Source organism: Chlorocebus sabaeus, chromosome 16 (assembly GCF_047675955.1).
Source record: "Chlorocebus sabaeus isolate Y175 chromosome 16, mChlSab1.0.hap1, whole genome shotgun sequence".
NCBI classification, from domain to species: domain Eukaryota; kingdom Metazoa; phylum Chordata; class Mammalia; order Primates; family Cercopithecidae; genus Chlorocebus; species Chlorocebus sabaeus.
The window spans coordinates 73,509,517-73,534,654 of record NC_132919.1 but is presented as its reverse complement, the minus strand read 5'-3'; the positions used below and the strand labels follow the sequence as shown (position 1 = coordinate 73,534,654).

Sequence of the window (25,138 nt, the reverse complement as noted above, 5' to 3'; positions counted from 1 at the left end):
GGGTGATGAATATGTTCATTATCCTGGTTACATTTATGACAAAACTTACCAAATTACATATTTTAAGATGTACCCTTTACAGTGTGTCAACATTACAAGTACTCTCACAAAGCTATCAAAAAGAGGAAAGAAGCAGCAGTAAGCAACAACAGCCATAACTACTGCCTGGAGAATTTCCCCCAAAACAAACAAACTAAAAAAAGTGTGGGCTGCAGCTAAAAGTAGTATATTTTTAGGATGAAAATTTATAATTTAAATGAATATACAGAAAGAAGGACTGAAAAGTAACAAGCCAAACATCCACCTCAAGACTTCTGTTTGTTTTTTGTTTTTTTGTAACGGTAGTCAAGTGAAGCAGTGGGAGTGGAGAAGGAATAAATAAATCTGTAACTGGCTATGATTGATAAATTATAAACACCACTGCACTGGGACCAGCCTAAAGAAGATTTTTAAAATCTGCAAAGTAGACCGGGCACGCTGGCAGTGGCTCACACCTGTAATCCCAGCACTTTGGGAAGCCAAGGTGAATGGATCACTTGAGGTCAGGAGTTTGAGACCAGCCTGACCAACGTGGTAAAACCCCGCCTCTACTAAAAACACAAAAATGAGCTGGGTGTGGTGGCACATGCCTGTAATCCTAGCTACTCAGGAGGCTGAGGCATAAGAATCGCTTGAAACCAGGAGGCAGGGATTGCAGTGAGCTAAGACCATGCCACTGCACTCCAGCCTGGGCAACAGAGCAAGACTCCATCTCAAAAAAAAAAAAAAAAAAAAAAAAAAACCCTTGCAAAGTAAACCCAAAGGAAGTAGAAGTTAATAAAGAAATAATAGTCAACTGAGGTCTAGAAATCGATGGTTAGTTCTTTGGAAAAAAAAAAAAAAAAGCAAGAAAACTGAAAAAGATCTGGGGATCAAGAAAAAAGTAAAACAGGCCGGGTGTGGTGGCTCAGGCCTGTAATCCCAGCACTTTGGGAGGCCATAGCAGGTGGATCACAAGGTCAGGAGTTCAAGACCAGCCTGGCCAACATGGGGAAACCCCATCTCTACTAAAAACACAAAAATTAGCCAGGCGTGGTGGCCCGCATCTGTAGTCCCAGCTACTTGGGAGGCAGAGGCAGGATAATTGCTTGAACCCGGAAGGCAGAGGTTGCAGTGAGCCAAGATCACGTCAGCACGAGACCCCACCTCAAAAAAAAAAGGAAAACAGAAGGCACAAATAAATAAAATGAGCACTGACTATACTACCTAACTTCCCTTCTAATTCTATTAACTTGAAACTCTATAGCAGAGCTTCCCTAACTGTGGCAGATCCAAACATGGATTATAGGTTTATCAAGATAATTCCCTCGGCCCTTGGATCAGCCTGGTAGAGCCTAGAACAATGAGAGATCTCTGATACCCTCCAGTTGTGAGCCTCCTCTTCCTTAAGTACCAGGAAAACATCAGTTTCTACTAATGCCTTGAAAAAAAAAGGAAGCATTGATTTGGAGAACAATTAACTCTTACAGCTTCGCACTTAAGAACAGCATATGTGGCTGGGCGTGGTGGCTTGCGCCTGTAATCCCAGCACTGCGGGAGGCTGAGGGCGGGAGGATCACCTGTGGTCGGGGGTTCAAGACCAGCCTGACCAACATGGAGAAACCCCATCTCTACTAAAAATACAAAATTAGCCGGGCATGGTGGCGCATGCCTGTAATCCCAGCTACTCAGGAGGCAGGAGAATCGCTTGAACCCGGGTTGAGGTTCATGGTGAGGTTATGGTGAGCTGAAATCATGCCACTGCACTCCAGCCTGGGCAATAAGAGCGAAACCCCATCTCAAAAAAAAAAAAAAAAAAAAAGAACAGCATACACTACAATGTTATTAATATGATTCAATGTTTCCTCTCCATTTAATGCAAAAACTACATAATTTACAGCAGTTTTTTATGCTTTCCATTTTCCAAATATTTAAAACACTGTAAAGAATCTTTACAATTAGTAAATAACATGATGGTATTCCTCAAAGGGAGTTAAAATACAAGTTAAAGCTGGTAACAAAATAATCCCAAATACAAAATAATTTTGTTACCCATAAAGTTAACAGAATAGAGCACATGAAGAAATGCATACCTGACAAGTCCCCCCTTATCCACAGTTTCACTTGCCATAGTTTCAATACCTAGAGTCAACCACAGTCTGAAAATATTAAATGGAAAATTCCAGAAACAAACAATTCATAAGTTTTAAACTGTACTGTTCTGAGCAGTGTGATGAAATCTTGTGCCCTCCCATTCCATCCTGCCCAGAACATGAATCATCGCTTTCTCCGACCTATCCATGCTGTATATGCTACCAGTCCATTAGTCACCTCGTAGCCATCTCAGTTATCAGATTCACTGTCAATGTATCACAAGGCTTGTGTTCAAGTAACCTTTATTGTACTTAATAATGGCCTCAAAGCACAAGAGTAGTGATGCTCGCAGTTTGGAAATGTCAAAGAAGAAGCGTGAGTACAGTACAATAAGATACTATAAGAGAGGCTGGGCACAGTGGCTCATGCCTGTAATCCTAGCACTTTGGGAGGCTGAGGTAGGAGGATCGCTTGAAGCCAGGAGTTCAAGACCAACTTCAGCAACAAAGCCAGACCTGACTCACAAAAAATTTTTTAAAATTAGCTTGGTGTGTTGGTGCATACCTATAGTCCTAGCTAACTGGGAGACTGAAGCAGGAGGATCACTTGAGCCCAGCAGTATGAGGCTGCAGTGAGATATGATGGCACCACTGCACTCCAACCTGGAAAACAGAGCAAGACTCTGCCTCTAAAAATAAATAAATGAAATAAATTTTTTTAAAAAGAAGATATTGGCTAGGCACAGTGGCTCACGCCTGTAATCCCAACACTTTAGGAGGCCGAGCAGGGAGGATCACCTGAGGTCAGGAGTCTGCGACCAGCCTGACCAACATGGAATAACCCTGTCTCTACTAAATATACAAAATTAGCCAGGTGTGGTGGCGCATGCCTGTAATCCCAGCTACTCAGGAGGCTGAGGCAGGAGAATTGCTTGAACCCGGAAGGCAGAGGTTGCAGTGAGCTGAGATCAGACCACCGCACTCCAGCCTGGGCAACAAGAGTGAAACTCCACTTCAAAAAAAAAAAAAAAAAAGATACTGTGACTGGGCGCAGTGGCTCACACCTGTAATCCCAGCACTTTGGGAGGCCAAGACAGGCGGATCACGAGGTCAGAAGACGGAGACCATCCTGGCTAACACGGTAAAACTCCGTCTCTACTAAAAACACAAAAAATTAGCCGGGTGTGGTGGCATGCAACTGTAGTCCCAGCTACTCAGGAGGCTGAGACAGGAGAATCACTTGAACCCGGGAGGCAGAGGTTGCAGTGAGCTGAGATCACACTACTGCACTCTAGCCTGGGTGACAGAGCAAGACTCCATCTCCAAAAAAAAAAAAAAAAAAAAAAAAAAAAGATATTCTAATTGGGAGGCCGAGGTGGGCAGATTACCTGAGGTCAAGAGTTGCCTGGCCAACATAGTGATTACCTGAGGTCAAGAGTTACCTGGCCAATATGGTGAAACCCCATCTCTACTAAAAATACAAAAATATTAGCCAGGCATGGTGACGCGTGCCTGTAATCCCAGCTACTCAGGAGGCTGAGGCAGGAGAACTGCTTGAACCCCGGAGGCAGAGGTTGCAGTCAGCTGAGATCACACCATTGCACTCCAGCCTGGGCAACAGAGCAACGTCTCAAAAAAAAAAAAAGAGAGAGAGAGAGACACACACACACATAATATTCACGTAACTTTTATTACAGTATATTGTTATAATGGTTCTATTTTTTATTAAAGTTAATTTCTTACTATTTCTAATGTAAAAATTAAACTTTATCACAGTACATATGTATAAGGAAAAACATAGTGTATGTAAGTTTTGGTACTATCTGTGGTTTCAGGCATACCATTGGGGGTCTTAGAATACAACCACCATAGATAAGGAGGAACTACTGTATGACAGACTTACTCCATTTATCTAAATTTTCTTCATTTCATTCAATGTATATTTATTAAATCCCTACTATATGTCAGATACCAGGGAAAACTACAAATGAAAAAAGAATGAATCACGATTACTGGTCCTCAAGGATCTTTTTTTTTTTTTGAGACAAAGTCTCGCTCTTGTCCCCCAGGCTGGAGTGCAATGGCGCGATCTTGGCTCACTGCAACCTCCGCCTCCCGGGTTCAAATGATTCTCCTGCCTCAGCCTCCCGAGTAGCTGGGATTACAGGAGCCTATCACCATGCCTGGCTAATTTTTGTACTTTTTTTTTTAGTAGAGATGGGGTTTCACCACGTTGGCCAGGCTGGTCTCGAACTCCTGACCTCAGGTGAGTCGCCTGCCTCAGCCTCCCAAAGTGATGGGATTACAGCCATGAGCTACCATGCCTGACCCCTCAAGGATCTTAAGATTCCATTGAAAAGCAGTACATGGCTGGGCACAGTGGCTCACGCCTGTAATCCCAGCACTTTGGGAGGCCGAGGTGGGCGGATCACGAGATCAGGAGATCGAGACTATCCTGGCTAACACAGTGAAACCCCGTCTCTACTAAAAATACAAAAAATTAGCCGGGCTTGGTGCTGGGCGCCTGTAGTCCCAGCTACTCAGGAGGCTGAGGCAGGAGAATGGCGTGAACCTGGGAGGCGGAGCTTGCAGTGAGCCAAGATCGTGCCACTGCACTCGAGCCTGGGCGACAAAGCGAGACTCCATCTCAAAAAAAAAACAAGAATAGTAGTACAGACATGACACAAACAAATAAATGCAATATGGTATGGTTACATTAATGACAGGCAATACAGTGGCAAGTACATGGACCCTAGATCCAAACCGCCTGGGTTTGAATCCTGGCTCTAACATTTATCAGCTTTATTACCCAAAGTAAATTAGATAACCTCTCTGTGCCTAGGATTGTTCTCTATATGAACATGTAATGCACTTAGTGCCTGGTATAGAGTGAACACTGAACCCATCATTATTTTTATAATTATCACTATTAAACCTTATATTATGAAAAAAGTTTCACTTGGTTAGGCACCTAACCTGAACTGGTTCCCTCTATAATCAGTAACATAAAACATTCCCTCTATAATCAGTAATAAGCCAACTAAATTCCTAAAACAGCAGTCACTAAAGCAATCCATATCACCTTAAGGCTATTTAAATAATGTTTTAAAACTTACCAAATATAACCAAGACAAAATTTAAAACTATTCTACACTCATATACTTTGTATATAGCCATATGGAAACCTACACAGGTTCTTTATCAGACAGCCCCTGAATATTATTCAAAACCAACAAATGTAAAAGGGAAAGAATGCAAATACACTGTAAACTTCATGTTCTTTATCTCTGATTTGCACTAAAAAGGAATAAAGGGGCTGGCTAACTATCATTTGCTCCTTCTAACGCTGATATTTCTTTATTTGACTCCAGTTTGAACTAATGATACTTAAGCGTTGTTTATTTGAGAATGGATCCATCCTGCATAGAAAACAGAATACATTTCACAGATAAGTGTAGAAATCCAAACAAGGGCCAGGTACAGTGGCTCACTTCTGTAATCCCAGCACTTCGGGAAGCTGAGGTAGGAGGACTGCTTGAGTCTTGGAGTTTGAGACCAGCCTGGGGAACATTGTGAAAAACCATCCCCACAAAAATTAAAAAATTAGCCAGGTGTGGTGGCACATGCGTGCCATCCCAGCTCTTCAGGAGGCTGTGGTGGGAGAGTAACTTGAGCCCAGGAGGCTGCAGTAAGCCATGATTGCGCCACTGCATTTTAGTCTGGATGACAGAGAAAGGCCCGTCTCAAAAAAAGAAAAGAAAAGAAAGAAATTCCAACAAACAAGATCAGAAATTAGAAACTTAAGATTTCTGTCTTAATGTTAACACTATATAAACTATTCCTCTTTGAAAAATATGCCTTCTGTTTGTCACTATTGTCTTGGCAATTAGTTATAGCTTCTGGCAAGCAAAGAAACCTATTTCAGACTTGCGTTCACACATTAAACTATCACTTAAACAGGAGTATTTAAGGTCTGGTGTAGTGGCTCACGTCTGTAATACCAGCACTTTGGGAGGCCAAAGTGGGCAGATCACCTGAGGTCTAGAGTTTGAGACCAGCCTGGCCAAAATGGGGAAACCCCATCTCTACTAAAAATACTAAAATTAGACAGGTTTGGTGGCACACATCTGTAATCCCAGCTACTTGGGAGGCTGAGGCACGAGAATCACTTCAACCCAGGAGACAGAGGCTGCAGTGAGCCGAGATCGCACCACTGCACTCCAGCCTGGGCGATGAGTGAGACTCTGTCTCAAATAATAATGATAATAGGCCGGGTGCGGTGGCTCACGCCTGTAATCCCAGCACTTTGGGAGGCCGAGACGGGCGGATCACGAGGTCAAGAGATCGAGACCATCCTGGCTAACCCGGTGAAACCCCGTCTCTACTAAAAAAATACAAAAAACTAGCCGGGCGGGGTGGCGGCGCCTGTAGTTCCAGCTACTCGGGAGGCTGAGGCAGGAGAATGGCGTAACCCGGGAGGTGGAGCTTGCAGTGAGCTGAGATTGTGCCACTGCACTCCAGCCTGGGCGACAGAGCGAGACTCCGTCTCAAAAAAATAAAAAATAAAAAAAATAATGATAATAATATTTAATGAAAACTCCTTGAATGACACAAATTACTACTTAAGCAAAAAGAACCTTGATATTTACAGGGGTAAAAAGTTCAAATAAATACTAAATTTCATTTACTATTATACATAAGCCAAGGGAATTTACTATATGCAAGAGAATCACTGTTCAGACAGTGAGCTGAGGGGCCAGAATTTGTGAGATAGAAGGGGTCCTTTTCACACAGTATTTACTTGAAGTTTCACAATAATCAAAGGTATCTGCTTCTAGCCCAATTATTCATGCATACACATCAACAAGATTTAAATTAACCAAAATGTTAAATGTGTATTAAGCAGCCACCATATAATGTAGGTTTGGGAACCAGTATTTAAATGGAAGAGTGTATATTCAGAGTAAAGTTCCACTGAGAAATAGAAAAGTCTGTAAAAACCGGTCTTGTCTTATACAAGAAACTGATGCTGACTTCTGTAATATAGCTAAATAGTCTCTTGATGTGTAGTTGGCACAATTCCAGAAATCTAAACTGCTAGCAAATTTGCTTACATCTGGTATAACTGTTACTATATCTAAAGAAAGGGATGAGAAACAAACCTTTAATCTCTACTTGAAATGATCTCTTTTATTTTTGCAAAGCGAAAAGGGTACACAACTAATATCCAAACAGAGTTAACAAAAGGCCTATTAAGGATTATTTTAAAACAAATTCTTTACAAAAAAACAGAAAAGAAAGTTCTACTAGTTCTAGAATAAGTCCCAAGATTATTCAGTGACTAGATGGTCACAAAATGTTAATTAGGAGTTCTAATTTGTAGACTTATAATACCATATATTAAATCAAGTTTAGAAACTTTAAAGAGTATAAAAATCTAAAAAGATAGCACAAAAGAGAACTCAAGCTGAAGATGCAAAATATCCTTTTAGTAAGTCAAAGACTAACCATGAAAGTGGAAACCTAATTTAAAATTCAGTCAGCCAGGAGTGGTGGCTCACGTCTGTAATCTTAGCACTTTGGAAGGCCAAGGCAGGTGGATCACCTGAGGTCAGGAGTTTGAGACTAGCCTAACATGGTGAAACCCTGTCTCTACTAAAAATACAAAAATTAGCCCAGCATGGTGGTGCGTGCCTGTAATCCCAGCTACTCCAGAGGCAGGAGAATCGCTTGAACCCGGGAGGCGGAGGTTGCAGTGAGCCGAAATTGTGCCACTGTAGTCTAGCCTGGGCAATACAGCAAGACTCTGTCTCAAATAAAAAAAAACAAAACAGAGACATATGCCCATAGGTCTTTCAGGATGACTGCACATATCACAAAAAAATGGCCTTTTTCTTCAAATAAAAACTTACACGAAGAAGCAACAATTTCATGCCTTAAAAGTAATTTTCTGATTTTACTTTTAAAGTGCCAAGATTTAGTGGCTGCATATACCTAAATCACTCTTGCAGAAGGCAATCATAAGTATCAACAGGCACTAGATGAGATTAGCTGGGTTTAAAAATGACTTTTCCTATTGACTCATTTATTCCCATCACCAGCATACAATCCTGGAAAGAACTAACAAATTCGTAACTCCCAGTTTCTGAAGAAACATGTTATAATCTCACATAAGGTAAAAATAATGAAATGCTACCATGTCCAAAGGCAAAAGTAAGCTCTGTGTGTGTGTGTATGTGTGTGTATATATATGTGTGTGTATATATATGTGTGTGTATATATGTGTGTGTGTGTATATATGTGTGTGTGTGTATATATATATATATATATGTGGAAAGCCAAATCTATCCCTGTTCCCGATCCAAACTTTTTTTTTGTTTTTGAGAGTCTTGCTCTGTCACCCAGGCTGGAGTGCAGTGGCACAATCTCGGCTCACTGCAACTTCCGCCTCCCGGGGTCAGGGGATTCTCCTGCCTTCAGGCTCCCAAGTAGCTGGAATTACAGGCGCCCGCCACCACGCCCAGCTAATTTTTTTTTTTTTTTTTTTTTTTTTTGAGACGGAGTCTTGCTGTGCCGCCCAGGGTGGAGTGCAGTGGCACAATCTCGGCTCACTGCAAGCTCTGCCTCCTGGGTTCACGCCATTCTCCTGCCCCAGCCTCCCGAGTAGCTGGTACTACAGGGGCCCACCACTACGCCTGACTAATTTTTTTGTATTTTTAGTAGAGACAGGGTTTCACTGTGTTAGCCAGGATGGTCTGGATCTCCTGACCTCGTGATCCGCCCACCTCGGCCTCCCAAAGTGCTGGGATTACAGGCGTAAGCCACCGCACCCGGCCGCCCCCAATTCAAACTTTAACAACTCATACAACTTCCCATTCTCTTAAACTGTAAAATTACATGGGCTTACACATGATTCCAGGTTTTTCCTGCTGCTGTGGTAGAAAAGTGTTGAGAAGCCGGGCGCGGTGGCTCAAGCCTGTAATCCCAGCACTTTGGGAGGCCGAGATGGGCGGATCACGAGGTCAGGAGATCGAGACCATCCTGGCGAACACGGTGAAACCCTGTCTCTACTAAAAAGTACAAAAAAACTAGCCAGGCGAGGTGGCGGGCGCCTGTAGTCCCGGCTACTCGGGAGGCTGAGGCAGGAGAATGGCGTAAACCAGGGAGGCGGAGCTTGCAGTGAGCTGAGATCCGGCCACTGCACTCCCGCCTAGGCGACAGAGTGAGACTCTGTCTCAAAAAAAAAAAAAAAGTGTTGAGAAATGTACCTTAGCTAGTTCTGAAGGAAAATATTTTTTTTTGAGACAGAGTCTCTCTCTGTCGCCCAGGCTGGAGTGCAGTGGCGCGATCCCAGCTCACTGCAACCTCCATCTCCCTGTTCAAGCAATTCTCTGCCTCAGCGTCCCGAGTGTTGCGGGAAGTCAGGGACCCCGAACAGAGGGACCAGTTGAAGCCGTGGCAGAAAAACATAAATTGTGAAGATTTCATGGGCATTTATTAGTTCCCCAAAATTAATACTTTTATAATTTCTTATGCCTGTCTTTACTGCAATCTCGGAACATAAATTGTGAAGATTTCATGGACACTTATAACTTTCCCAATCAATACCCTTGTGATTTCCTATGCCTGTCTTTTTTTTTTTTTTTTGAGACGGAGTCTGGCTCTGTCGCCCAGGCTGGAGTGCAGTGGCCGGATCTCAGCTCACTACAAGCTCCGCCTCCCGGGTTTACGCCATTCTCCTGCCTCAGCCTCCGGAGTAGCTGGGACTACAGGCGCCCGCCACCTCGCCCGGCTAGTTTTTTGTATTTTTAGTAGAGGCGGGGTTTCACCGTGTTCGCCAGGATGGTCTCGATCTCCTGACCTCGTGATCCGCCCGTCTCGGCCTCCCAAAGTGCTGGGATTACAGGCTTGAGCCACCGAGCCCGGCCGCCTGTCTTTAATCTATTAATCCCATCATCTTCTTTGTAAACTGAGGAGGATATATGTCACTTCAGGACCCTGTAATGATTGCGTTAACTGTACAAATTGTTTGTAGACCGTGTGTGTTTAAAACTTGCTGGTTTTACAGCTCGGGGAGCATCACGGAACCTGCCGACATGTGATGTCTCCCCCAGACATCCAGCTTTAAATTTCTCTCTCTTGTGCTCTTTCCCTTTATTTTTCAACCCAGCCAAGACACTTAGGGAAAGAGAAAAGAACCCACGTTAAATATCGGGGGTGGGGTTTCACCCGATACCTGAGTAGCTGGGATTACAGGCACCCGCCGCCACACCCAGCTAATTTTTATATTTTTAGCAGAGATGGAGTTTCACCATCTTGGCCAGGCTGGTCTTGAACTCCTGACCTCATGATCCACCTGCCACAGCCTCCCAAAGTGCTGGGATTACAGGTGTGAGCCACTGCCCCTGCATTGAATACATATTATGTATCCAAAATAATTTAATGTTTTATCAGAATCTCTCTCCAAATCTTCTTTTCCATTAAGTTTTCATCACTCTCTTGACTCTCTTAGTAAGAACACTAACTGGGCTTCCGTGATATACAAATCATTATGAGCTTAGCACCATTCAGTTATGCATATTCAAAACTTTTCAGTCAGGTCGGGCACAGAGGCTCACACCTGTAATCCCAACACTTTGGGAGGCTGAGGCAGGTGGATCACAAGGCCAGGAGCTCAAGACCAGCCTGACCAACATGGTGAAACTCCATCTCTACTAAAAATACAAAAATTAGCCGGGCGTGGTGGCACATGCCTGTAATCCCAGCTAATCAGAAGGATGAGGCAGGAGAATTGCTCAAACTCAGGAGGCGAAAGTTGCAGCAAGCCAAGACTGTTGGGTGACAGAGCAAGACTCCATCTCAAAAAAAAAAAAAAAAAACAAAACTTTTCAGTCACCTGAATTCTATCGACATTTTTAGTACAGGAAGATAAAAAACAAACTTGAGCTGAAACCATGCCAGCTGGAAGGTGCACATTTATATTATTAGATCTACTGATCTACATACCACTTTAAAACCATACATCAAATTTAAACATTCTCTACCTGCAACAAAGAAAGCCTTGTTGATTTGATATACCTGGCTAGAGTACTTCTATTTTTCTCCACAGTTAAAGAAATTAAATCATCGCTCTTTCATTTACCAGACAATTTTTTAAAAGCTGGCATGCACTCAAGTCCATTTGAAGAATGTTTTCCCAGCAGTTTGATCTAATTTACAATGAATTGAACTTAAGTACTTCTTGGGAATAGTATGTTCAACTGCTACTACTTTGACTTTCTGTAGACAAAACAGTTTAAGAAAAAAATCATAAATGTTATGAGGCCTTAAAATGAAACTTCTTTTCAGTATAATGTAGAGAAAATCAAAATATAAAATGTAAGTTAAAAGATCAAATTTGTAAATTATTTTATATCAAAGAAGTCTCAGAGTAACCAATAAACCATTTTGACAAGGAATGTCTAGTTGAAATCAAAACTAAAAAGGCGACCAGGTGTGGTGGCTCTTGCCTGTAATCCCAGCAACCTGGGAGGCTGAAGAGGTCAGATGCTGGCCGGGCGCGGTGGCTCAAGCCTGTAATCCCAGCACTTTGGGAGGCCGAGACGGGCGGATCACGAGGTCAAGAGATCGAGACCATCCTGGTTAACACGGTGAAACCCCGTCTCTACTAAAAAATACAAAAAACTAGCCGGGCGAGGTGGCGGGCACTTGTAGTCCCAGCTACTTGGGAGGCTGAGGCCGGAGAATGGCATGAACCCGGGAGGCGGAACTTGCAGTGAGCTGAGATCTGGCCACTGCACTCCAGCCTGGGCGACAGAGCTACACTTCGCCTCAAAAAAAAAAAAAAAAAAAAAAAAAAAAAGAGGTCAGATGCCTTGAGCCCAGGGGTTCAAGACCAGCCTGGGCAATATAGTGAGACCCCATATCTACAAAAAAATACAAATATGAATATTAGCCAGGCGCAGTGGTACACGCCTGTAGTATCAGCTGCTTGGGAAGGTGAGGTGGGATGATGGCTTGAGACCAGGAGACAGAGGTTGTGGTAGTTGAGATCATGCCACTGCGCCCCAGCCTGGGTGACAGAGCAAGACTGTCTCAAAAAAAAAAAAAAAAAAAAAAAGTAAAAAGCAATTCAGCTTCAATACTGATGTACTTGTAAGAGTTTATGCCAAACTTGGTATCTATTTAAAAAGCAGCTTATATGGGAATAAGATTTCCAGTCAAAATGGACTGCTTTCATACTAAAATTATAAGGTCTAAAATAGTTCGCATTTTATAGACACTAACGGAGTTCCACATTCTATACCATGTTTCTTTTTTTTTTTTTTTTTGAGACGGAGTCTCGCTCTGTCGCCCAGGCTGGAGTGCAGTGGCCGGATCTCAGCTCACTGCAAGCTCCGCCTCCTGGGTTTACGCCATTCTTCTGCCTCAGCCTCCCGAGTAACTGGGACTACAGGCGCCCGCCATCTCGCCTGGCTAGTTTTTTGTACTTTTTAGTAGAGACGGGGTTTCACCGTGTTAGCCAGGATGGTCTCGATCTCCTGACCTCGTGATCCGCCCGTCTCGGCCTCCCAGAGTGCTGGGATTACCATGTTTCTTTTTAACATGTTCTTCCCCTATAACTAACTCCATTATCTAGCTTCTAATCTTCATATTGTCTCATAAAGCAAATGTTTTTCTCCCAATTATGAGTATGACTTATCTCAATTTTAAACTATAGTACAAAAAGGAAAAAAAAAACTTTAAGAAAAACATAAAAACGAAGCCTCTTTAAGGAGACTTTCATGTTCAAAGTACTTAATTTTTCGAATAACTCATCAGCTTTATTATGCATATTATATCCATTTTATATGTATGAAAATGTGATTTCCCTAATATCACAAAATAAGTTAATTTTGGAAATAGAATTTAAATTGTGACATTTGGCCGGGTGTGGTGGCTCACGTTTGTAATCCCAGCACTTTGGGAGGCAGGCAGATCACCTGAGTTCAGGAGTTCAAGACCAGCCTGGCCAACATGACAAAACCCTGTCTCTACTAAATATACAAAAATTAGCTGGGTATGGTGGCAGGCACCTGTAATCCCAGCTACTCAGGAGGCTGAGGCAGGGAGAACTGCTTGAACCCAGGAGGCAGAGATAGCAGTGATCTGAGATCACGGCACTGCATTCCAGCATGGGTGACAGAGCAAGACTCTGTCTCAAAAAAAATAAAAATAAAAATAAATTTAAAAATAAAATAAATTGTGACATTTATTTTATTTCACAATCCTGTTAGGTTATACTATTCAATATTTCCCATAAACATTTACCCCTCTTTTTTTTTCTTTTTCTTTTTTTGAGTCAGGGTCTCACTCTGTTGCACAGGCTGGAGTGCAGTAGTACAATCATGGCTCCCTACAGCCTCAGCCACCGGGGCTCAATAGATCCTCCCACCTCAGCCTCCCAAGTGGCTGGGACTACAGGCACACCCCACTATGCCTAGCTAATATTTGTTTGTTTGTCTGTTTGTTTTTGTTTCGTCATGTGGCCCAGGCTGGTCTCAAACTCATGGGCTCAAGGATTTGCTCGCCTCGGCCTCCCAAATTGCTGGGATTACAGGCGTGAACCACTTCACCCAGCTGAATTTACCCATTTCTAAAGTAACAAACATTGAAATCTTAACCTGAAAATATCTCTCTCTCTTACTTACACACACACATGCACATGCAGACAGCAAATTAAAATGGAAAACAGCTCTTACCTTCATCTCCTTCTGGTGCATATGAAGCTGTAATAATATCAATATCAGCACAATTCATCACAATCTGATTAGTTGCCTGCCTCACCTAAGGGGAAAAGAAAAACCAACAGTGTCAGAAACAGCCTACATTAACAGTATATACAACTTGACCAGGTGTGTTGGCACACACCTGTAATCCCAGCACTTTGGGAGGCCAAGCAAAGAGGATCGCGTGAGCCCAGGAGTTTGAGACCAGCCTAGACAACATGGCGAAACCCTGTCTCTACAAAAAATACAAAAATTGGCCAGGTGTTGTCATGTGTGCCTATAGTCCCAGCTACTTGGGAAGTTGAAGTGGGAGGACTGCTTGAGCCCAGGAGGTTGAGGCTGCAATAAGCTGTGATCGTACAGCTGCACTCCATCCTGGGCAACTGAGCAAGACTCTGTGTCTCTCAAATAATAATAATAATGATAATAGTAACAGACTTGGACTAATATCAGAGTCAATTTTTTAAAATCCAGACTTTGCTAAAACATACTGAGAATTTATGCATCAATGGTATAAATAAATGAAGTTTTAATAATCCAAAACAACTCATATTTTCCAAATTATATTAAATAATGAATGTTTAAGTATTTCACATCACTTACATCTAACCAATGAGCCAAATAAAACAATGTTTTCTATTTAAACCTTTATTTTAAACTATTAAAGGGCTGGGCACAGTGGCTCATGCCTGTAATCCCAACACTTTGGGAGGCTGAGGCAGGAGTATTGCTTGAGGTCAAAAATTCAAGACCAGCTTGGGCAACATAGAGACAAAAAAATTTTTTTTAATTAGGTGGCTGTGATGGTACACACCTATAGTCCTAACTACTGGAGAGGCTGAGGGAGGAGGATCCCTTAAGCCCAGGAGGTCAAGCGAGGCTGCAGTGAGCTATGATTATACCACTGACCTCCAGCCTGAACAACAGAGACTCTACCTCAAAAAATAAAAGTAGGTTGGTGGCTCACACCTGTAATCTTGGCACCTTGGGAGGCTGAGGCAGGCGGACCACTTGAAGTCAGGAGTTTGAGATCAGCCTGTCCAATATGGTGAAACCCCATCTCTAATAAAAATTATCCGGGTTGGCTGGGCACAGTGGCTCATGCCTGTAATCCCAGCACTTCGGAAGGCCGAGGCAGGCGGATCGTGAGGTCAGGAGATCGTGACCATCCTGGCTAACACGGTGAAACCCCGTCTCTACCAAAAATACAAAAACTTTGCCATGCGTCATGGCGGGTGCCTGTAGCCCCAGCTACTCGGGAGGCTGAGGCAGGAGAATTGCTTGAACCCAGGAGGCAGAGGTTGCAGTGAGTCGAGATCGTGCCATTGCACTCCCACCTGAGTGACAGAGAAACACTCCGTCTAAAAAAAAAAAAATTATCCAGGCCTGGTGGCACACAACTGTAATCCCACCTACTCAGGATGCAGAGGCAGAAGAATCACTTGAACCCAGGAGTTGAGGTTGCAATGGACCGAGATCGCACCATTGCACTGCAGACTGGGCAACAGAGTGAGGCTACGTCTCAAAAAAAAAAAAAAAATACAAAAATTAGCCAGGCAAGGTGGCACAGGCCTGTAATTCCAGCTACTCAGGGAACTGAGGCACGACAATTGCTTAAACCCAGGAGGCGGAGATTGCAGTGGGCTGAAATCGTACCACTGCACTCCAGCCTGGATTACAGAGTGAGACTCTATCTCAAAAATAAATAAATAAATACTTTCAATTTCATAAAAATCTTCATTAGGAAACATTTCTTAAAACATATTGCAATAATTATATATTTTAATCTGCATATCAAACTCACCATGAGGCCTTCTGTGAGGATAGAGGAAGAAGGCTGAGACCATAACTTTATGTTAAAACTTTATACGATAACCCTTACCGCCGAGTGCAGTGGCTCACACCTGTAATCCTAGCACTTTTAGAGGGTCAGGCGGGCAGATCACTTGAGGCCAGGAGTTTAAGCCCAGCCTGGCTGACATAGTTAAGACCCCATCTCTACTAAAAATACAAAAATTAAGGCCGGGCGTGGTGGCTCACACCTGTAATCCCAGCACTGTGGGAGGCCGAGGCGGGCGGATCATGAGATCAGGAGATCGAGACCATCCTGGCTAAAATGGTGAAACCCCATCTCTAGTAAAAATACAAAAAATTAGCTGGGCATGCTGGCGGGCCCCTGTAGTACCAGTTACTCGGGAGGCTGAGGCAGGAGAATGGCGTGAACCCGGGAGGTGGAGCCTGCACTGAGCCGAGATAGTGCCACTGCACTCCAGCCTGGGCAACAGAGCAAGACTCAGTCTCAAAAAAAAAAAAAAAAAAAAAACTTAGCCGAGCATGGCGGCACACGCTTGTACTCCCAGCTACTTGGGAGGTTAACACATGAGAATCACTTGAATCCAGGAGGCAGAAGTTGCAGTGAGTCGAGATCATGCCGCTGCACTCCAGCCTGGGCAACAGAGCATGACTTTGTCTCAAAAACGAAACAAAACAAAACTTCATAAAATACTCTTTAATTTTTTTATTTAGATTTAAATGTAAATCTAAAATTGAATCGAAATTTTTTAAATTTAAAAATCTTTTAATTTTATTTTCCCAAAGAGACATTTCAGACGTAATACATACTAATGACCCACCACCCAAATTAAATCAACTTTTAAGATTTTGTCGCTGGGCATGGTGGCTCATGCCTGTAATCCCCGCACTTTGGGAGGCCGAGGCAGGTGGATCACAAGGTCAGGAGATCGAGACCATCCTGGCTAACACGGTGAAACCCTGTCTCTACTAAAAATACAAAAATTTAGCAGGGCATGGTGGCGGGCGCCTGTAGTCCCAGCTATTCAGGAGGCTGAGGCAGGAGAATGGCGTGAACCTGGGAGGCGGAGCTTGCAGTGAGCGGAGATCGTGCCACTGCACTCCAGCCTGGGCAACACAGCGAGACTCTGTCTCAAAAATAAACAAACAAACAAACAAACGAGCATCTTGGTCCATGTTTTCCTGTGCACACGTGAGAGAATTTTTCCAGGGAAAGAAACCAAATAGTGGACTTTCTGGATTCTTGGACATAAATCTTCAACTTTACCAAGAACTGCCAAATTATCTTCTAGACTGGTGTCAGTTGACATTCCCATGAGCAAAGAATAAAGAAATCCCACTTTCAGCATGTTCTGAAAAACTTTAATATTTTTGACAATCTAATGGGTATTAAATGATAGTCCTGGCCAGGCACAGTGGATCACGCCTGTAATCGAAGCACTCTGGGAGGCTAAGGCAGGTAGATTACTTCAGGTCAGGAATTCAACACCAGCCTGACCAACATGGTGAAACCCCGTCTCTACTAAAAAAAAAAAAAAAAAAAAAGGCCGGGCACGGTGGCTCACGCCTGTATTCCCAGCACTTTGGGAGGCCGAGGTTGGCGGATCACGAGGTCAGGAGATTGAGACCATCTTGGCTAACATGGTGAAACCCTGTCTCTACTAAAAATACAAAAAATCAGCCGGGTGTGGTGGTGGGCGCCTGTAGTCCCAGCTACTCAGGAAGCTAAGGTAGGAGAATGGCGTGAAACTGTGAGGCGGAGCTCGCGGTGAGCCGAGGTCGCGCCACTGTACTCCAGCCTGGGCGACAGAGCAAGACTCCGTCTCAAAAAAACAAAAAAAAAAAAAAAAAAAAAAGAAATACAAAATTAGCCAGGCATGTGGTGCATGCCTGTAATCCCAGCTACTTGGAAGCCTGAAGCAGGAGAATCACTTGAACCCGGGCAGTGGAGGTTGCACTGAGCTGAGATTGAGCCATTGCACTCCAGCCTGGGAAACAAGAGCACAACTCTGTCTCAAAAATAAAAAAATAAAAAAATTTTTAATGATAGCCCATTGGTTTAATCAGAATTTTCCTGATTACTAATAACATTGGTTACTATGCATCTTTTCTCATATACATATGTGTGTGTGTGTGTTTCATTAAGTTTTTCCACTGTGAATTGCTTGTTTAAAACTCTTGTGCATTTTTTGTTGTTGTTGTTGTTGTTGTTTTTGAGATGGAGTCTCGCTCTCTCACTCAGGCTGGAGTGCAATGATGCTATCTTGGCTCACTGCAACCTCCACCTCCTGGGTTCAAGCGATTCTCCTGCCTCAGCCTCCTGAGTAGCTGGGATTACAGGTGTATGCCACCATGCCCATCTAATTTTTGTATTTTTAGTAGAGATAGGGTTTCACCATGTTGGTCAGGCTGGTCTCGAACTCCTGACCTCGTTATCCACCCACCTCAGCCTCCCAAAGTGCTAAGATTACAGGCGTGAGCCACCGCGCCTGGCTGCTTGTGCATTTTTCAATTTAGTCATGACCTTGCCTATATGCATTTATTTTGCTGTTTTAAACACAACTTCAAATTCATTTCCAGACATCTGAATGTTCTAAATCTAAAATAACAAAAACACAGATGCCCTAAATCACAAAGAAATGCCTCCAGAAGTAGGTAAGTACAGCAAGCCATGTGGAAGCTGTGCACAACCCCTTAAAAGGAGGAGATGGTAGCCATTTATTGCAGCCAATGAATTACTGCTATGGTGACTGGCAGGTTTAGTGCTGACAGATCTTCCAATTTTTTTTTTTTTTTGAGACGGAGTTTCGCTCTTGTTGCCCAGGCTGGAGTACAGTGGCGCGATCTCGGCTCACTGCAACCTCTGCCTCCCAGGTTCAAGCGATTCTCCTGCCTCAGTCTCCCTAGTAGCTGGGATTACAGGCATGTGCCACCATGCCCGGGTAATTTTTGTATTTTTAGTAGAGACGGGGTTTCTCCATGTTGGTCAGGCTGGTCTTAAACTCCCTACCTAAGGCGATCCGCCCCCCTCGGCCTCCCAAAGTGCTGGGATTACAGGCATGAGTTACCGCACACAGCCTGATCTTCCAACTTTTTTAGAAAAAACTATAAATTCAGATTTCATGTGCAATATCTCAATTTTTTATTAATGGTAACTAATTAAAGTTTTCAGAAACCTTGTATAGACCAAACAAAATCTGTGTGCAGGTCAACAATGCTCTTAGACAACTGAACATACCACAAAACTAAGAACATCAGAGTAATATGATACCTGCATGAAAAATCTATATATGAGTAACCATTTTATTAACAACCAATACATATTTAAACATGATTAGCTGGCAACTAAAATTACCTGACCTAAATGAGAGAGAGTAAGTTACAAGTCTACAACGAGCTATTCAAAATATCTAACACATAAAGTGAAAATACCTTGGCTCACCAAAAAAAAAAAAAAATGCTTCTCATAAATCTTCATGTTTCAAAACAAAGATGTCACTTCATGAATGGCTTATCTTTAAAGTGGCAATATTCCTTCACACTGTTTATTTCACCAAAACATACCTAAACAATACTAAAACCTATGTGTCCAACTGGCCATTTTTAGCACTACAGTTGAACAAAAAACAAAAAGAATTCTTGGCCTATTCAGAAGTTGACTTAAAAATTCCACAACACGGCCGGGCGCGGTGGCTCAAGCCTGTAATCCCAGCACTTTGGGAGGCCGAGACGGGCGGATCATGAGGTCAGGAGATCGAGACCATCCTGGCTAACACGGTGAAACCCCGTCTCTACTAAAAAATACAAAAAATTAGCCGGGCGTGGTGGCGGCGCCTGTGGTCCCAGCTACTCGGGAGGCTGAGGCAGGAGAATGGCTCGAACCCGGGAGGCGGAGCTTGCAGTGAGCAGAGTCCGCGCCACTGCACTCCAGTCTGGGCGACAGAGCGAGACTCCGTCTCAAAAAAAAAAAAAAAAAAAAAAATTCCACAACACAAGTTGCAGGGCACAGTGGCTCACGCCTGTAATCCCAGCACTTTGGGAGGCCGAGGCGGGCGGATCACGAGATCATGGGTTCAAGACCAGCCTGGCCAACATGGTGAAACCCCATCTCTACTATAAATACAAAAATTAGCTGGGCGTGGTGGCAGGCGCCTGTAATCCCAGCTACTCGGGAGGCTGAGGCAGGAGAATCGCTTGAACCCGGGAGGCAGAGGTTGCAGTGAGCCGAAATCGCGCCATTGCACTCCAGCCTGGGTGACAAAAGCAAGACTGTATCTTAAAAAAAAAAAAAAAAATCAGGCCGGGCGCGGTGGCTCAAGCCTGTAATCCCAGCACTTTGGGAGGCCGAGATGGGCGGATCACGAGGTCAGGAGATCGAGACCATCCTGGCTAACTCGGTGAAACCCTGTCTCTACTAAAAAATACAAAAAACTAGCCGGGCAAGATGGCGGGCGCCTGTAGTCCCAGCTACTCGGGAGGCTGAGGCAGGAGAATGGCATAAACCCAGGAGGCGGAGCTTGCAGTGAGCTGAGATCCGGCCACTGCAGTCCAGCCTGAGAGACAGAGCGAGACTCCGTCTCAAAAAAAAAAAAAAAAAAAAAAAAAAAAAAAATTAGAAACACAAAAGAAAAGAAGAACTTACTGGGGTATGCTCCAATGGGTAAAATGAATAAAAACCTTTCTGAGTTTGAAGTGTATGCCAGCAAAATAATAACCATGGTTTAGTCACTGGTCTTAATCATTATCTAGGCAACCACACTTTCACCCATCAACATCTACAGTGAATTTCACAGTAGCCAAGCAGTTAATCCACCAATGTCAAGATACCTGTACAACATTATACATGCCAAATCACACTGTGCATTACTATTGCAACCATCTGAGAGAAAGTATTTGTGCATTTTGGAAAGGCACCATGCACAACATCCAATTACAAGTTCCAACTCCTCCTGTGTTTAAGGGAAACTCATCTGTTTACACTAATGAATTAAGCTGTTTCTTGAATTGCTACTAATTTTTTTTTCCAGGATACTACCACTTCTGGAAGGGTGGGAGGGAGGAACCAAAGGAACAAAGGTACTTATATTAAAAATAGAAATCCATTCAAATTTTAAAAATTGGTCAGTATCCTATCTCATTAGAGATGCACTGATTTAAAAGTTGACCAATAATGGGATAATCTACGGAAAGTGTCTGTTTTAGCACTTAGTGCCTCATATGTAGTCATCACTTAACAGATGTTAAGACACACACACACACAGGTTAAACTGTACTCTCATATCATCTAACAGCACTCACCTAACAGTTTATAAAGCTTCTGATCAGAATGATATGAAGTTTAAAAACAATGTATTGTATTATATGGCACTTTGGATATCAGCATACGTGTACTACCCCAAGAAGGTAATTTCAAATATCTGTTTGGACATAAGTGTATGTGCTGACTACAACACAGTATAACACTGCTCTTTGTGATGCTGCTCTTCCCAACAGTAGTGCTGACCTGATGATGTAGTACATGATTTCTCACCTTTGACACCTTCATGATAGTAAATATTAGCTGTGTGTTCCACTATCGAAAAAAACAGGTAATAATTCAAAGAAATTTCAGCATTAAAATCTTCAGTTTCCAAGTTTAAAACAGAAGTAAAACAAGGTTGGCATATAAAAGTACATTGATAACAAGCTCATTTTCAATTTTTCTACTTGATGTTATTAAAGAATACAATGTTAGTGTATCCTTGCTTTGTTTCAAACCCAGGGTTAAGTCTTGTTGGCCTCCTATATAGACTGTACTTCAACTGAGTCAAATACTAAGTAAGGGCTGTACCAAAGAGGCAGCTTGACACCTGGTAACAACTTTACAATGGAAGTTTCCTATGAGCTAGGGAGGCGAAATCAGAGATAACATTTTCCTGAATGAATCTTTACTACAGTCACTCAGGAACGTATCTTACATTTACTACAGTAAGACTCAAGAGGGGTTTTTCCTGATTGCTAATGTCCTGAGATTTTAGTAAAAGAAAATCTCCAGTGTGACAATTCCAAATGCCAATCAGTATGAAGCCTGAGTCACTTTTGCCTAATAAAACTGATTTCACCATTAAAATAGCAATAATTGTCGCCTTGGTGGAACAGTTTTATAATAGCTAAAGACAGTAAGAAGCAAATAATCAGTAAACTCAAGTTGAGCCAAGTTTTCCAACAAGAGACATTGAAAAGAGCCACTTGCAGGAGGTCAAAAATAATTGCCATTAATGTAAAAATGCAAAACGCACAGAATATTGGTATGTGATGTTTGTGGCTACTAAAATGCAACTAGACTTTTAAACTATACATAGGAATGAAAATAAATAATTACGCACCTACCTGAAGACAGAAGTTACTTCTAGGGGTGGGGTGGAAAGAGATGGAAATGGGTACTGGTATCTGTGACATTTTATTCCCCCCCAAAAAAGCATGCACAGTCTGATGAAAATGGGGCAAAATGTTAATATCTGTTTAATCTCATAGTGTGTGACTTTCTTGTATTTCTAAAATATTTCCTAACTTAAAATAAAATTTTAAAGAGATTACAAGTGACCAAATAAACCAAGAACCACATACTTGCATGGTGTTCAAAACGAAATCACTAAAATCTAGAGAACTAATCTCAGTTAACAACAAAAGCCATTAGAAGGCTCAGTTCTTTCCCACTGACTCACATACAGATTAGAGTAAGATTTACTTTACAATAAGAGCAGGCTCATTTATGTGGCAAAGTTCAGAGAAGCTTCACAGATAATTTACTACTCAAGACCACATTTACCCAGGTTGTATCAGAGTATCAGTTATATCTAGAACCAGGAAGTTAAAAAAAAAAAAAAAAAAAAAAAGGCCTGGAGGAAAAGCCAAAATAGGTGATACAAAGTCCATACAATAAAACGCATATCCTTCACTCAGAAGAGAATCCAACAAACTCTCACATAGAGATTGATTTTTTAGCCCAAACAAGCTTGTTTATCTGGCTACTAAGGCTTCTTCAGATGAAGTTTAGTAAAATACGAGAGGGAAGAAATTGCACAATAGGCAGCAATAAGGCACAATAAGCAGCAAGAAGAATATGAGGATAAGGAAAACAAAACAACTTTAAAGAACAGATATGGGCTGGCCGGGTAATACAGATAATACAGACATGGGCTGGCCGGGTAATACAGGCTCAGGCCTGTAATACAAAAATTAGCTGGCCTTGGTGGTGCACACCTGTAATCCTAGCTACTCTGGAGGCTGAGGCAGGAGAAACGGTTGAGCCCGGGGGGCAGAGGCTGCAGTGAGCCAAGATCGCGCCATTGCACTCCAGCCTGGGCAACAAGAGCAAAACTCCGACTCAAAAAAAAAAAAAAAAAAAAAAGAAGCTGGGCGCGGTGGCTCACGCTCGTAATCCCAGCACTTTGGGAGGCTGAAGCCGGTGGATCACCTGAGGTCAGGAGTTCAAGACCGGCCATGGAGAAACCCAGTCTCTACTAAAAATAGAAAAAATTAGCTGGGCGTGGTGGTGCATGCCTGTAATCCCAGCTACTTGAGAGGCTGAGGCAGGAGAATTGCTTAAACCTGGGAGGCGGAGGTTGCAGTGAGCCGAGATCGTGCCATTGAACTCCAGCCTGGGCAACAAAAGCAAAACTCCATCTCAAAAAAAAAAAGAAAGAAAGAAAATATGCAGAATTTGGGCAAAAAATTTGTAATACAGGATTGACAATAACCATTTAGGTGCCAAATTTTTCATCTGCCAAACAAACTACTATATCAGCAGCAACTCTTCACGTAGTGCCAATTTGGTTATCTCCAACATGAATATTTTGTCAGTAGAGGCCAGGGGTTGGCTAGGATATCCTGATTTCTGGCCTTGAATGATAAACTTAGTTTCTCTGACACAGGTAAAATATTTCCATAAGAGAAAGCCCAGCTGGGCACGGTGACTCACGCCTGTAATCCCAACACTTTGGGAGGCCGAGGAAGACAGAATGAGGTCAGGAGATCAAGATCACCCTGGCCAATATGGTGAAACCCCGTTTCCAGTAAAAATACAAAAAAATTAGCCAGGCATGGCGGCGCGTGCCTGTAGTCCCAGCGACTCAGGAGGTTGAGGCAGGAGAACTGCTTGAACCCGGGAGGCAGAGGCTACAGTCAGCCAAGATCGTGCCACTGCACTCCAGCCTGGGCAAGAGCAAGACTCCGTCTCAAAAAAAAAAAAAAAGAGAATGCCCAATTATTGTACCAACCACTACACACTCATAATCATTAATAGTAGTCACACACAGAAACTTGTAATTCATTTTAATTAATTATCCACAAAGGGAGAGGATCAAAATATGAAATATCTACAAAAGTCCACTGTTCTCAAGTATCCAGTGTAAAGGGAGGAGACAGGGAATGAAATAAATTTTGGGCCTAGAGAAACTTCTGTATAATAACAAATTTTCAAAACCAGATAAATCACACTAATGTGAAAGACAACTAATTTTTCAACCACTGACATGGACTAATTTCTTCACCTTCTCCAGCAGTCCACACCCCAGTCTAGGTTAAAAATCCACTAAGTTGGCTGGGCATGGTGGTTCATGCCTATAATCCCAGCCCTTTGGGAGGCCAAGGGAAGGGGATCACCTGAGGTCAGGAGTTCGAGACCAGCCTGGCCAATGTGGCAAAACCCCGTCTCTACTAAAAATACAAAAATTAGCTGGTGGCACACACCTGCAGTCCCAGCTACCCGGGAGGCTGAGGCAGGAAGACTCGCTTGAATCTGGCGAGGGGGCAGGGTGGAGGCTGCAGTGAGTCAAGATCATATCACTCACTCCAGCCTGGGCGAAAGAGCTAAACTCCATCTCAAAAAAATAAAAATAAAAAATAAAATAAAATAAATCCACTAAGTTTCTAATATGTAACCTGTACAAATACTCTGGGCTTATCATAAAATTCTGTAACTAAAGCAACTAAGCAACTTGCATGTTTTGCGTTACGTGATTCCAACTGTTACAAAACTGACCCAATATCAGTTATAAATATGTTTCCACAGATAAGAATTTTGTCAATATTTTTAAATTCCCACAAGATACCACCTAATGCCACAATTTAAATGTACTGCTCTAATTCATGGATTTCAAAAACTTTAATATATGCTTTTTACTTCTTACCAATGTTAATTCCTCTTTTACCCTTCCAAACATGTCAATTAGTACAATTTAAAAATCCAATCATCCTTTAATAAAACCTGTTGGAATTCACTATTGTGTCATCCTTGTGTTGCCATCTAGCCTGAAAAGAATTTCTGGAAAAAAAGTGTTTTAAAAAGTTCATGTTACTTAAAAAAATCCATTTATTTCCTTCCATCAAATTAACAAGGCCCTGTTAATATCTAGTATATCACCATATGCTCCCTCAATGGCACAAACCAGTCTTCCACAAAAGTAG

At 42.6% G+C, this 25,138-nt stretch overlaps 1 protein-coding gene across 4 annotated transcripts in view; it reads right to left on the bottom strand.

The window, feature by feature from the left end:
- Nucleotides 1–25,138, bottom strand: part of NPEPPS (aminopeptidase puromycin sensitive) — a 98,822-nt gene that overhangs the window by 71,126 nt on the left and 2,558 nt on the right. For 3 of the 4 annotated variants that reach the window (XM_008012946.3, XM_073005374.1, XM_008012947.3), the window contains exon 2: nucleotides 13,853–13,937. In XM_008012946.3, the coding sequence (XP_008011137.1) occupies nucleotides 13,853–13,937 (85 nt within the window). Of the gene's footprint in view, nucleotides 1–2,111; nucleotides 2,131–13,852; nucleotides 13,938–25,138 lie in introns of those variants that run through there. The other variant, XM_073005373.1, reaches the window with a different exon arrangement.